The following is a 14,358-nucleotide window of genomic DNA, read 5'->3' as shown; positions in this document are numbered from 1 at the left end:
TACAATACATCATTAGTGTTTGATGTAGTATTCCACAGTTCATTGTTTACGTATAATACTCAGTGCTGCTTGCAATACGTTCCCAACTTAATACCTGCCACCAGGCTCACCCATTCCTCCCACCCTTCTCCCCTCTAAAACTCTGAGTTTCTCAGAGTCTGGGCTGTTTAGTTTTGGAACTAGACAAATGTGATAGTTGCAAATTTTACAAGATTTTGTCTGTTATATTGCTTGAAAAGGAAGATTTCAGAAAATAGGTTAATTAAACCAAAGGCCCATGTGTAAAACAATGAAATTATTTTTATATATGACTTTAAATATAGAGAATAACTTTTATTTAAACTCATGCTACGGACATATTAACTCTTTTATGTTTGGTGCTCTTTAAGCAAGTAAGATTAAATTATACAAAAGTTCTACTCATTTATTTTTCAGCTCACCTCAAGAAATCTCTTTATGTGCACAAGTAACTCATCAGAAGGCTGAGGAGATATACAGATATATTCACTATGTATTTGATGTGCAGATGTTACCAGATGGTCAACCAAAGTAGACTACAATCTGATGCATGATCATATTGCTCAGGTTCAGTTATGAAAAAGAACTCTCGCAATACTGAATGCACTTCAATAATCATTATTGTGGTTTGTGGTGATCAGTTTAAAATATGTAAAAGAATAGTTTCATATGTATTTTATATTGTATATATTTTTATTTATATAGATTATAATTATTTTAAAAGAAAACCTGATATTCAGTAATCATTTTGATTAACTAGATTATGAAACTTATTTATTGAATCAAAGGTTTACTGAAGGTGCTTTAAAGAAAGTAGAAGCTTGGGATAGAGATGTATTTTAGAAAATTTCCAGAGATTATAGCACTGTACTTGCCATTTGTTAGCATAATAGATTGAGGTGTCTGACTGCTGCCAACTTAATGGTCATAAATAATTTTCCTATATAAAAATGATATTATCATACAGAATATTTTAAATGTCCTGAGTCTATCTACATATTGGGTAAGATGTGAATGGTAGCTCTATCATTAGAAGTGTGCTTCAGTTACTAGGAGAGATGAAAATTTAACTGAATATGATTATCTTATCAAAAGTGTCCCAATCAAGTATAGTCAAATTCTGCTAGTATGAACTCCAACCTACACTGCTTTTTTTGTTGTTGAAATATCATATTCAGAGAAGTGGAGTATTGGCTTAGATTTGGGAAACTTGTTAGTATCAGATGAGCTGTTGAATGTGGACTTCACTGTGCCCTTAATAGTGTCTGTGATGCTATGGATATTTTAGGATGTCTCCAGTTTTATCTGCAATATCTGAGGCCCTCCTAGTCAGTCTTTAACTATGGATCCCCTCCCCCCCAACCCCCCATTTAGAGTCCTTTATTCTCTGGTTGCCTCATTGTTTTCTTGTTACCCTGCAGAGTAGGTGAACTAACCTCACAGTTGAGTTCTGCTTGCCTTACACCAGGCAGGGACTTCAGAGTTCACCTAATTCAGATTTTTTTTTTTTTTTAAAGATTTTATTTATTTGACAGAGAGAGATCACAAGTAGGCAGAGAGGCAGGCAGAGAGAGAGAGGAGGAAGCAGGCTCCCTGCCGAGAAGAGAGCCCGATGCGGGACTCGATCCCAGCACCCCGAGATCATGACCTGAGCCGAAGGCAGCGGCCCAACCCATGAGCCACCCAGGCGCCCCTAATTCAGATTTCTTTTCTCTTTTCTTATCAGGTGGAAATAAGGCCCACAAACAAGTGACTCATTCAAGTTTACTGGGAAATCTAGAACCAGAGCCCAGGAATTAGAGACAGGTCCTGCCCGCCCCCCCCACTAAAAAGTTAACCCTTAATTGTGAGCTTAGCTTCTTTGTGGTAGTATAAATTCTTAATTCTACTTAGAGCAGCAGATTTCATAGTTCTACTGTTCAATAATTCTGTCGAAGTGAGAAATTCTAGAAGTTATTGGTTCATGTGCAAGCATCGATTTATTTTTCTTTCAGGCTCAAATTTACCCTTTGGAATCTTGCTATAACGGACTGGACTTTTTGAACATTTCTCCCTACAGTGGGCATGATTTAAGCTTTATCAGTAGAAGGAAGGGGCTTCTTTCTGGCTCCAGTTTGCTGTTCTGCTGCTGCTTATTCCTGCTACCTGTTGTCAGTGGTGCGGGGCGGGGGGGGGGGGGGGACATTTGATGGTACCATGCCCTAGCTGCATTCCAGAAGCATGCAGTTCCTCAACAACTTCCCACTGACCTGGGAATGATGACCACCTTGCAGCACCTCCCATGCAGACACCAGTGTGCTCATATTCTTTGTGTCCAACCACCAGACAAAATATTCTATTAATTAACCTGGTGTGAGGGAGACAACCTAGAGGATTTTATTTATTTATGCTTGCCGTGTACAGAAGAACTCTATCCATATTTAAGCTGCAGTAGTCTTCTTTATACTTTCATTGGTAGCACTTAACTGTCAACCTTACTGATTATTAATCCATCTTTAAGCCTATTTTTAAGTTTCCTTTGGAGGTTACTTTAAGGCTTACTAGCTTATCTTATGACCTGATGGAAAGAAATGGAACTAACCAAGTACCTGGCAGGTGGGATACAGTAAAGTAGACTAGGAAGGACACTGAATGAGTTCTAGCAGGACAAAGGGAATTGGGAAGGGGGGGAAGGCCACACTTTAGGGTGTTAAGTCTGTGCTATATCAAAATTATCCTTTTGTTTCCCATTATGGAATTTAAGTACCCTCTAACTCCTTAAAAACACTATCCATTAACATTAAACAACATGGTATTATACCAAATATTGGCATAAAACTGTATTTCACTAAGATAATCTCTTCATTTGTTCCATTCTACATCTAAGTCTTTGTGGCAGAAACAATTATGAACTCAGTCTAATATCTCAGCAATATTCTTTTCAAATCTTATGTTTCCAAAAGTTAAATAGTTATACAACTGATTGTTACTGACTAAATTCTTAAGAAACAAGAAAACATATTTTTTACTAAAAGTTCTGAGAATTTTTGAGGCAACAAGCTGAACCAATAACAAAGTGCATATTTATTTACTTTTTATGATCCAGTAATCAAACAACAACAACCAAAATACAAATGTTATAAAACCAAACCAAGTTTATTTGAACAATCTAACTGGAGAGAAAGGGTAAGTGAATATATACTATAACCACAGGAAAAATATTGTATGTCAAATTTCAAAACAAGAGTGGCAAAATGAGCTAAATAATGTCTATTTCTAAAGGAGCTGAAAAGAAAATGTTCACTATAACATGGTTTATTAACTTCTTACAATGTAGTTCAACTACTTGAATGTTTGCCTAATCCAGTCTTTTTGAGACCAATGTCTGCATATGTAAATAAGGCGTAATGCAACAAAATTTGTACTCTGATTCTACCTAATAAAATAACGAAAAAGCAATAAATTAAATTTACATAGGTTTCATAGGTATGCTAATCACAAGTTTTAAGAAAAAAACCTGGAGAAAGAGTGTCACGTTAGTTTCAACAACATGTAATTTAAACATTAAATCAATTCTGGCTTGTATACCAAGTGATAACAAATGCTAACTCAGACATTTTCATGTACCTAGTATCCAGTACCCAGCAATCCAGTCTACTTTTCATTCTCCCTCCCCAACCCTATTCCTAAAGGGAGCAATATTTTCTTGGAAGCTTTTAAAAAATCTGGAACATGATTTTCTTAAAGTAAGCAGACTTGGATGCTTAAGCGAGACTTATCTAGAATTTTTTTAAAGATTTTTTATTTAACAGAGATCACAAATAGAGAGGCAGGTGGGGGGGGGAGCAGGCCCCCTGCCGAGCAGAGAGCCCGACATGGGGCTTGACCTCAGGACCCCGTGATCATGACCCGAGCCGAAGGCAGAGGCTCTAACCCCTGAGCCACCCAGGTACCCCTAGAATATTTTAATATTGCAGAAATTTACAAATATCTATACAAGCAAAACAACTGTCCTTAAATTTTAGTAACCTGCAGCAATGAGCAATATTTACAGGAGGATGTTTATTCTGAATACAAACTCCTAAAACCTTCCACAATTTCATATGAAGGTATGTTATAAGGAAAATACATATATTCCAAAAGAAGATACAGATATCTGCTTCTTGATAAAAATCCTGGAAGTATTTTCTCATTTTTACTATGCAGAATCAGAATTTGAAAAATAATAATCTTTGTCTTCTTCATCTAAAGACTCCATAGCATTAGTGAAAAGTTTTCCAATACCAGAATTTCCTCCTAATTCTGTAAAGAGAAATTTAATAAAGATTAGTATACTTCTAAAAGTAATTTCAAAGAAACTGAAAAGAACTGAGAAACTGAATAGTTTAAGTCTGGCCCATTTGAGAGCAGTTAATTTCATGTATCATGTTAATAATGAGGTTATCTTATAATAGATTAAGCTACAAAAGAAAAATAACTTACCTTTGTTAAACAGGGTTTCTTTCTTTGATGTTGGAGTTAAAAAATCCGTTTCAACCTGCAAGAAAGTTTATATTAATAGTAAATAGTACCTTCTGTGAATTCTGCCTCAAACATAGACAAAATAAGCATGCTTCACCCCAAGTACCTTGAACACATGCCTATAATGATACCTAATCACATTATAATTATCTGTGAAATGTCTAATTTTAAGTTGAATTTATCTGCGGCAAGAATACTTATTCAGTGTTTTTCCCATTGCTGGCAAACATGACTTATAAGAAAATATTACAAACTAATGCTGCAGAAGTGACGGGATAGTCTGTGGGCCTCTGGACAGTTGCCAAAATCTAAGTACTCAATCCATTACATTACACTAGCAGAATTTAAATTCTTGTCTAAAATGGTAACTTAAATGACAAATTTTAAATGTATAATACATACTTATTACATCAATGACTTTTAAACTTTTGGCCATGGCTGCCTATCTTTAAAAAATGAAAAGGAATAGAATAGAAAATATGACAGGGTATATCCACTGTACTAAAGGTAAATATAGTTCAAACTTTTCAGATACAAACCCATGATCAGATTGTGATATAAATGTACTTTTTCTTGTGAAATGAGTTAAAACCACTATTCTATCATTTAGCTCTCAAAATCATTCAAGGACACTAAACCCATGATTCCCACATCAATGATAACCATACGTGAATAAAATGAGATTAGAAAGCCCAAACAGTTTGTCTTATTATAAAGCTGGTACGGGAAGTCAAATCTTGAAATCAGAATTTTTAACACTAAATCCTTTGCTCTTTCTGTCCTCACACACTAGCTACAAAATACTAGTCTGTGAAAAAAATAGGACTAAATCACAAGGATATTATTATATTTCAATAGATTGCTCCCATTTTGACACATTAAGAAGAAAAGAAGTCCAGTACTGGTTAGGATGATTATCAGAAATACAAAGAAAAATTCTTAATAGGAAGGGTTCTTATAGATTTATCCATGTGAACAGACTAAGTGGATTAAGATCTTGCTACTACTCAGTATGGTCTATGGACAGCAACATAGGCATTATATCATCTGAAGCCTTAGAAATGTAGAAATCTCAAATCTACTGGTTCAGAATCTGTTTAACAAGATCCCTAAGTGACTCTTGGCCACATTCGAGTTTGTGAAACAGTTGTCAAAACAATCCAACTTTTCACTGGTGAAACAGAGACTAGACGCCAGCCAAGTCTTTCTCACTATGATGATTCCAGATCCTTTGCAACAAACCACAATTTCATTCTCTGGTCTCAGGAATGTGGGACTGGAAAAAGGAAATCTAAGAATCATTGAGTCTGTCTGCACCCTCAATACTGGAGATTTCTTTTAAAGAATTTAGTCTCCAGGCTGATTTTAAGTATCTACCATTTCCTGTGGACAAAGGAAACCCATAGAGATTGGACAGGATTATGTAATCCCAATGTTTAGTTTACAAACTCTGAGAAGAATTATAATCTAGAGCAAGTATGCAATATAAATATTTTAACATGGGTGAGGGAGGAAGAAATTGCTATAATCTGGTCAGAAGGAATATACAATCAGGAGACAAGGGGGTTCTTCATTTTACCTCCATAAATAATATTCTCTAAGAGTAACTACTTTGAGGGCAAGAACTTTTACATATAACTCTCACAGTCTGCCATATATTATAGTTATTCCATAAAGGTGATGAATAAATGAAGAATAAATAAACTTACTTTTTTCTTGATATTGCCCCAGACAATGCCACCTTTACTTCTATGTTTTTTTTGCATACGAAAGACATATTTATCACAATCATTCCTGTTTGAATACAAAATTTTAAGTCAACATTAACTATCATACTTCTCTCCACAGCCTGAATAGCAATTGACAAAATTAATTTAAAATGTGTTTTGATCTTTAAAAAGTACATTTTCTGGGGAAAAGTGTATTTTCTGGGAAGTTGATAAAGGGTTAGTATCCAAAATATATAAAGAACTTCTGCAACTCAGCACCCAAAATAGAAATAATCCAATTAAAAAGCAGGCAGAAGACATGAATAGACAGTTCCCCAATGACTCCAGATGGCCAACAAACACATGAAAAAAATGCTCAACATGACTGATCATCATGCAAATTAAAATCAAAGTACGAGATATCACCTCATACCTGTCAGAATGACTAAAATCAACACAAACAATAGGTATTGGGGATGTGGAGAAAGGAGGAACTTCGTGCACTGTTGGTGGGAATGCAAACTGGTACAGCCACGCGAAAAATAGTACTGATATTCCACAAAATGTTAAAAATAGAGCTACCCTATGATCCAGCTATGGCACTACTGGGTGTTTATCCAAAGAATACAAAATATTAACTCAAAGGGATACTGCACTGCAATGTTAAGAGCAACATCACCTACAATAGCCAAATCATGGAAACAGCCCAAGTATCCATCAATTGATGAATAAAGAAAATGTGGCATATATATAAAATTGAATATAACCTAGCCATAAAAAAGATTAAAATCTCCATTTGCAACAACATGGATGGAGCCAGAAAGCATGTTAAGCAAAATAAGAGAAAGACAAATAACCATGTGATTTCACTCAGACTTGTAATTTAGGAAACAAAATAGATGAACTGGGAGGTGGGGTGGGGAAAGGCAAACCAGGAAACAGATTCTTAACTATACAGAACAAACTGATGGTTACCAAAAGGGAGGTAGATGGGGGAGGGATGAGCTAAATGGGTGATGGGGACTAAGGAGCATACTTGTGTCCACCCAGTTAAGCACTGGGTGTCCTATGGAAGTACTGAATCACTATATTGTACACCTGAAACTAATATTAATCTGTATGTTAGCTAACTAGAGTTTAAATAAAAACTTAAAAACAGGAAAAGTGTATTTGTCTTTTCCATTCTTTTTTTTTTTTTAAGATTTTTATTTATTTATTTGACACAGAGATTACAAGTAGGCAGAGAGGCAGGCAGAGAGGAGGAAGCAGGCTCCCCGCTGAGCAGAGAGCACGATGTGGGGCTCGATCCCAGGACCCTGGGATCATGACCCGAGCCGAAAGCAGAGGCTTTAACCCACTCAGCCACCCAGGCGCCCCTGTCTTTTCCATTCTTAAGACAACTGTGTACTAATGGAAATGGACAAAACGCTTCAACCTAACATTTTAAAGGAAACACTGAGTAAGAATATTCTAGGAAATTAAGGTTTTGCTTATTGCTCATTGTCCCATTTGTATTCTTTCCAATCATTATCTTGCTCTTTTTTCCAAAGTTCACTGAGACGACTTGTCCCTGGACTCCTTTTAAGACCTCTCACTCCCTTCTACTGTTCATTTCCTTCCCTATCCAGATTGAATCTTAACAGTTAGCCACTTTAAGGATATACCTGGTGATGAAAATCCTCAATTTATAGCTTTCAACTAAATGTTGAGGCGTTTCTTTTTATTTTCCCCCTTCTCATTCTTAGCAAATACTTGGCTCAGTTACAGACACAAACTGAACCGAAACAGATTGGTTGTTCCCATTTCTCCCTACGGTTCGTAGTCTTGCTTATAACAGTAAATACCAACTGAACACCAATTCTAATTCTCTCTCTTGAGTTCAAGATCCTTTATGATCAAATATCCTTTATGATAATCTGGAAGCAACCATAAAGTTATGACATGTTGAAATTTCTAAATATATGACTGTATTAAGGTATTAATGTGAACCACAAACACTGCTGTATAGCTAGTGAATAAGCCTGGCCAGCTGTTCAGGATCAGCACCCCATGAGCCTGTCCTGTACAAAAAAGTCACTTCTGAAGTGATAAAAACTGTTTCATTATTTAAAATTAAAAGGAGGCCTAGGAAACTCATTTTTTCAAAGTTTTTGGAGATATATTCATGATATTAATGAGTCCACCATGTGTTCTACTGGGGGGAAAAAAAAGATGTATTGCCATCATTGTAAAAGTGATATAAAAAAAAACCAAAAACCACCCAAAAGCCAAAAGTCATTCAGTGAGGGATAATGGCTAGTGATGTTTTTAGTCAAGAAATTTCCTCTCTGAATATATTATGTAAATTGGGATACTATTTATAATCTATAATCAACTGAACATTATTCTTTGTTGTTAAAAATTCTTTTAAGGTTGGGGCGCCTGGGTGGCTCAGTGGGTTAAATTCTGACTTCAGCTCAGGTCATGATCTCAGGGTCCTGGGATCAAACCCTGCATTGGGCTCTCTGCTCAGTGGGGAGCCTGCTTCCCACCCCCACCACCTGCCTCTCAGCCTACTTCTGATCTCTGTCAAATAAATAAATAAAATCTTTAAAAAAAAAATTCTTTGAAGGCATGATTCATAGAATATAATAATATTATATTTTCTATATATAATATATATAATATATATTTAAAATATGTACAAATATATTACATATATACATGTATAATATATATTTATATAAAATATATGAATATATATAATTACATTATATATAATGTAATAATATCTATTATATATAAATATATAATATATATTAAATATATTTATATATCATGTATTCTATTATATGGACATATTATTATTCTATTCTACATATTATTCTATTATATGGACAAATTCTAATTTCTTAACTTTATTGGACATTTAGGTCATTTCCATATTTTCAGTATTGTTTCATAATGAACATCTTTGTTCATACAGATGTACATAACATACTTCCCCAAATACATTTCCTCATAAAATGACTAACAAAATTCAAGGGCCAAAGGGATAAATATTTTAAAATTTTTGATGATTTGGCCAAAGTGCTTACCAAAAACTTTGTCCAAAATTATACTCTCAATATACTTTCACTTGCAATGAATACCAAATCAAAAATAAACCAAAAATAATTTGTGGATTGCTGGGGGAAAATTATGTTTTTACCAAGTAAATGCAAATTAAAATTTCATTAAGCTCTAAGAGAGGACTGAATACTTTTTTTTCACAGTCATTATTATTTGGCTTCTGCCTCAAAACCATGGAAATTACTTTTCATAAAATCAGCATTGTCCTGCTTGACTGTCAAATGGAATGGCTTATTTTCAGGCCTCTTATTTATTACTTTCCATCTTTTCTCTGTGTTACTGAATGTTGATCACCCCTGATTTTTCTTAATTTTATTTATATTTCAAGTAGTTCCTGTATTCACATAGTTCAAAATTCAAAAAGTTTCCCTCTTATTTTCATCTACAAGTGATCTTAGTTCCTTTTTGTAGGGATCATTAATCTTTTCAGTTTCTTATATATTCTTCCAGATATATTTAATAAAAGGAAAGCAATTACATATATATATGTATATAAACATACACACACACATACATATGCACATATAACATATGCAAGTACACACACAGCCAAATAATTCACTGCATCTAACTTTTTTCACTTAATACATCTTGAACATTTTACCATAATAGTACCTAAGAATTTCTTCATTAATCTATGGCTACATAATGTACCAGAGTTTATCTGACTAGAATTTGAGTTGCTTCTAGTCTTTTGCTATTATAAACAATACTCTAATAAGCTGTGCATTCACTATTTGAGAAGCAGGACTGATAGGTCAAAGAGCATGTGTATTCACAATTTTGACAAATATTGAAAAACTGCTTCTTAGAGACACTATACTAATTTACCTTCTCACTAGTAATGCATGAGAATGGCTTTCCTTTCCTCTTAATTTTTAGGAGTGCTGCATTAGGAAAATTAGCCTTTTCCTTTGATGAATTTCATATATTCTTTTGACAGATCACTGTTTATCTTTTTTCTTCACTGTTTATCTTTTGATTGCTTATAGTGGTTGGTAGGGGAAAACTGTTTCCCTGGTTGACTTTATGATTCTTTTTGTTAGTGTCTTCTGAGTCTTGCATCATAGTTTGAAAAGACTTTTACTAATCAATGATTATCAAATAATCCTTCAAGGTTTCTTATGGTTTATTTTATAGTGTAATATGTTATGCAAAACTTTGATCCATTTGGAATTTTCCTGATGTAAAGTGTGAGCTGTGTCCCTATACTGTCCCTACTTGTTCATCCTTGACTTTTAAGAACTATTCTTTCTTGATTTTTTTCAATGATAACTCTTCTTATTACTGACATCTACTATCCAACTCATGAAATGTTAAATGCTGATGCAGAGAATTACAGTATCATATGCCTATTTACCTATTTACAGAGGCTAGCATGCCAGGACTGACATGTTGACACTGTGGAGTTTTTGCCAATGGAAAGACAACTGATGATGGAGTTGCTGGATTTTTGTCCATACTTGGCAGAATATCATCCTCTTCTGCACTATCCTGGAGACTTGGCAACTAGAAAACAAATATTTATTACCAGCCAGCAGACAACCCTAAAAATGGCATTTCTCATTATCACTAAATGTTTTTGGGTGGGCTAGTAAGTTGTTTTCCTCCTTAAATTTTCCAGCTGAGAGAACATATTAGTGGTTACAGAACAGAGCCTTTAAAAAATTTTGGTTCTATTGTGTTAAACAGAGACAATGACGCCTATTTCTAAAAGTTGTGAAAAGACCAGGAGTCAGCAAATATTTCCTGTAAAGGGTCAGACAATATATATTTTAGGCTTTGTGGACCTCACAGTCTCTGCCCAAATATTCAACTCTGCTGTTGTAGCATGAAAGGGGACATAGCTGAGTAAACAATGAACATGTCTGTGTTCTAATAAAATTTTTTGTTTCTAAAAAATGTGGCCTGTCAGATTTGACCCATGGGTCATGATTTGCTTACCTCTGTGTAAACAGAACAAAACAGAACTAATTCATTGATTATTATGCTTGGCACTTAATAGGAATTCAAGCAATATTAAACTTTTGTGTATATATATTTCCAATAAACAATTCAATCCTTAAGATTTTACCTTCTGTTACATTAAAACCTTAGAGAAGCCTGAAATGATGGTAGAATTATATAACAGATATAACCCCAAAAAGACCATGGCTGTTATGTAGGAAACAAAGTAAGAGCCTCAGATGGCTCCCTTAAAATATGTTCCTTTATTTGTGTAGGCTAAAAGACCCCAGAAAATGATGTTACTAAATTCTTAAAGCATTGTGTAGCTTTATAGTATTGGAGATGATGTAACAATATGAAGAAATGAGTAAATTTTTAAAAAATTGAGTAAATTTAAAAACTACTTAAGTTTAGCTCACTAAAACAAAACAACTCTTTGAATTTTTAGATTTCAATGAGTTGTCTGTATCTATCCATTTTTGCATTAATCTTACTACTCTTTAACATTTACATTTATATTCAAGACATAGTCTCAAATTTGCAGTTAATATTTATATTGTACTTGTTTATCTTGCTTCTAGTTTGCTACTGTAAAGATCAACCTGCCATGAATATCCTTGTCAAGATTTTTGGCTTCAGGGTGCCTGGGTGGCTCAGTTGGTTGAGCATCTGCCTTTAGCTTGGGTCATGATCTCAAGGTCCTGGGACTGAGCCCCACGTTGCACTCTCTGTTTAGTGGGGAGGCTGGCTCTCCCTCTCTGCTCTCCCTCTCTCAAATAAATAAAATCTTAAAAAAAAAAAAAAGATTTTTGGCTTCTTTTGAATTTCTTAAGATAAATTCCAATGAATACAATTAATCTAATGGTTCTTTAACAAGACCATGATGCTTTCCAAAGGGTATGATTCATTTTATATCCACTAATGTATGGCTACATCATTATCTCCACTGCTTTTGTTAGTGGATATTTTAGCTCATTTTTACAAAAGAGTGTAACTTAGAATATATACATATACTTAGTTTTCTTTTGATTGTAAGCTAATATAACCACCTCCCCAAGTATTCAGTCTTTTGAAATTTTTTCATGCCCACTTTTTCCCTGCAATCTTGACATTTTGTTTTATAATTTTTAAACATTTTTTTAATAAACATATAATGTATTATCAGCCCCAGGGGTACAGGTCTGTGAATCATCAGGTTTACACACTTCACAGCACTCACCATAGCACGTACTCTCCCCAATTTGACATGTTTTTTTTAAAGATTTTATTTATCTGAGAGAGAGAGAGACAGCAAGCATGAGTGGGGGGGAAGGGCAGAGGGAGAGGGAGAAGCTGATGCCCCACTGAGCAGGGAGCCTGACTCAGGGCTGGATCCCGGGACCTTGAGATCATGACCCAAGCCAAAGTCAGACATTTAACTTAACTAAGCGACCCAGGCACCCGTTGACAAATTTTATTAATTTTAATAACACCTGAATTAATTATAAACACTGGCATTATATTTTGTAAATATTTTTTCCCAATTGCTGAAGTTTTTATTTTTTTTATTTTTATTTTTTAAAAGATTTTATTTATTTGACAGAGAGATAGAGAGCACAAGTAGGCAGAGCAGCAGGCAGAGGGAGAGGGAAAAGCAGGCTCCTCGCTGAGCAGGGAGCCCGACATGGGGCTAGATCCCAGGACCTGGGATCATGACCTGAACCAAAGGCAGTGGCTGAACTGACTGAAGTTTTTAATTATGATTTTTCATACTATAAAAATTCATTTATACAAATGACAAAATTTATGTGCCATTTAATCCCTCCACTGTATTTACTATACAGTATGAAATAATTTTATAAGTTTGCCTCATTGCATATGAAATTTTAAATATATACATTTAGCCTATTTTAACATTTCTGGGTTTTCAATTTGGCTCTATACCCATTACCTTTGAAACTCACTGAAGTGTAGAGTCTGGACACTAATGAGAAGAGCCTGTACTGGCAGACTGCTTCCTATACTATACTTTGAGTCATGTCTGTGGAACTATCAGTCCTTGGCCTAAATATTAGGGATGAACACTAACCATGTATGAAAATGAAAGATAGGGGCGCCTGGGTGGCTCAGTGGGTTAAAGCCTTTGCCTTCGGCTCAGGTCATGATCCCAGGGTCTTGGGATTGAGCCCCACATCGGACTCTCTGCCTGGCAGGGAGCCTGCTTCCTCCTCTCTCTCTGCCTGTCTGTGATCTCTATCTGTCAAATAAATAAATAAAATCTTTAAAAAAAAAAAAAAAAGGATGTAAAAAGTCAATATAAAGAAAGCAATGATTTCATGAACTTAAGACACTTACCAGTACTCTTTGATTCTGCAAAGGTGTCGTACTGAAAAAATCATCATGATCATCTTTTGGCAACTGTTCCAGAAAATCCCTCATTTGCTGCTTCCTTTTAAGAGTTCCCACTTTGGCAGTTATCTTAATAATTTGCTTCTTATCAGCATCAACTATCTTGCCTTAGGAGTCAGCAAAACATTTTGATAAGGATTTGGTAATTTATAGTAATGCTCTAAAGTTAACAGACTTCGTAAAATCTAAATTGTATATTTATATTAAGTAAATGCATCCTCTATTAATACATCTCCTATATAATAGAAGATTCTTTCTGTATTAGGATCTATGCAATATAATTAGCCCACAGAATACTCATGAAGAAACTACATAAGATCAGCCAGGGTAAGGTGGAAAAGGTCTTTACCCAGAGGGAAAGAAAGGTTACCTCCTACATTCCCTTTGCTGAATGCCTAATTTATTGATTTTGTAAAAAATATAAACCTTATTGAATTAGGACAGGGATAGAATATTTCCAAAGCGTAGTATAAACTATGTCATAAGGCTTGAGCAGGAATGTGTATTCCTGGGGAATATGAAAAATTAATTTGAATTTTATTATGACTTTCTAGGGGAACCTAACCAAGTGGCCTCAAATTAGACTCTTAGAAAAATAAACCAGATACTGAAATCTCTGGATCTAAGTGGAGATTTTCTAGAATAAATTCAAAGCATAAGGCTACTAAGGCTACTATTGATGGGA

The 14,358-nt window shown here is 34.7% G+C and overlaps 2 protein-coding genes across 5 annotated transcripts in view; one reads left to right on the top strand and one right to left on the bottom strand.

Annotated features, from left to right (window-relative positions):
• FANCM (FA complementation group M) overlaps positions 1-3,460 on the top strand; it is a 66,381-nt gene extending 62,921 nt beyond the window's left edge. For 2 of the 3 annotated variants that reach the window (XM_082735230.1, XM_082735228.1), the window contains one exon: positions 436-3,460. In XM_082735230.1, the coding sequence (XP_082591356.1) occupies positions 436-553 (118 nt within the window). In that variant the 3' untranslated portion in view covers positions 554-3,460. The remainder of the gene's footprint in view (positions 1-435) is intronic. The other variant, XM_082735229.1, reaches the window with a different exon arrangement.
• Positions 3,064-14,358, bottom strand: part of MIS18BP1 (MIS18 binding protein 1) — a 47,534-nt gene continuing 36,239 nt past the window's right edge. For both annotated transcript variants that reach the window (XM_082735235.1, XM_082735236.1), the window contains 5 exons: positions 13,620-13,780; positions 10,699-10,847; positions 6,228-6,312; positions 4,480-4,534; positions 3,064-4,299 (listed from right to left, as the gene is read on the bottom strand). In XM_082735235.1, the coding sequence (XP_082591361.1) occupies positions 4,196-4,299; positions 4,480-4,534; positions 6,228-6,312; positions 10,699-10,847; positions 13,620-13,780 (554 nt within the window). In that variant the 3' untranslated portion in view covers positions 3,064-4,195. The remainder of the gene's footprint in view (positions 4,300-4,479; positions 4,535-6,227; positions 6,313-10,698; positions 10,848-13,619; positions 13,781-14,358) is intronic.

The sequence above is a fragment of the Mustela nivalis genome, assembly GCF_964662115.1.
Source record: "Mustela nivalis genome assembly, chromosome: 6".
NCBI lineage: Eukaryota > Metazoa > Chordata > Mammalia > Carnivora > Mustelidae > Mustela > Mustela nivalis.
This window is presented reverse-complemented; position numbering and strand designations above follow the sequence as displayed.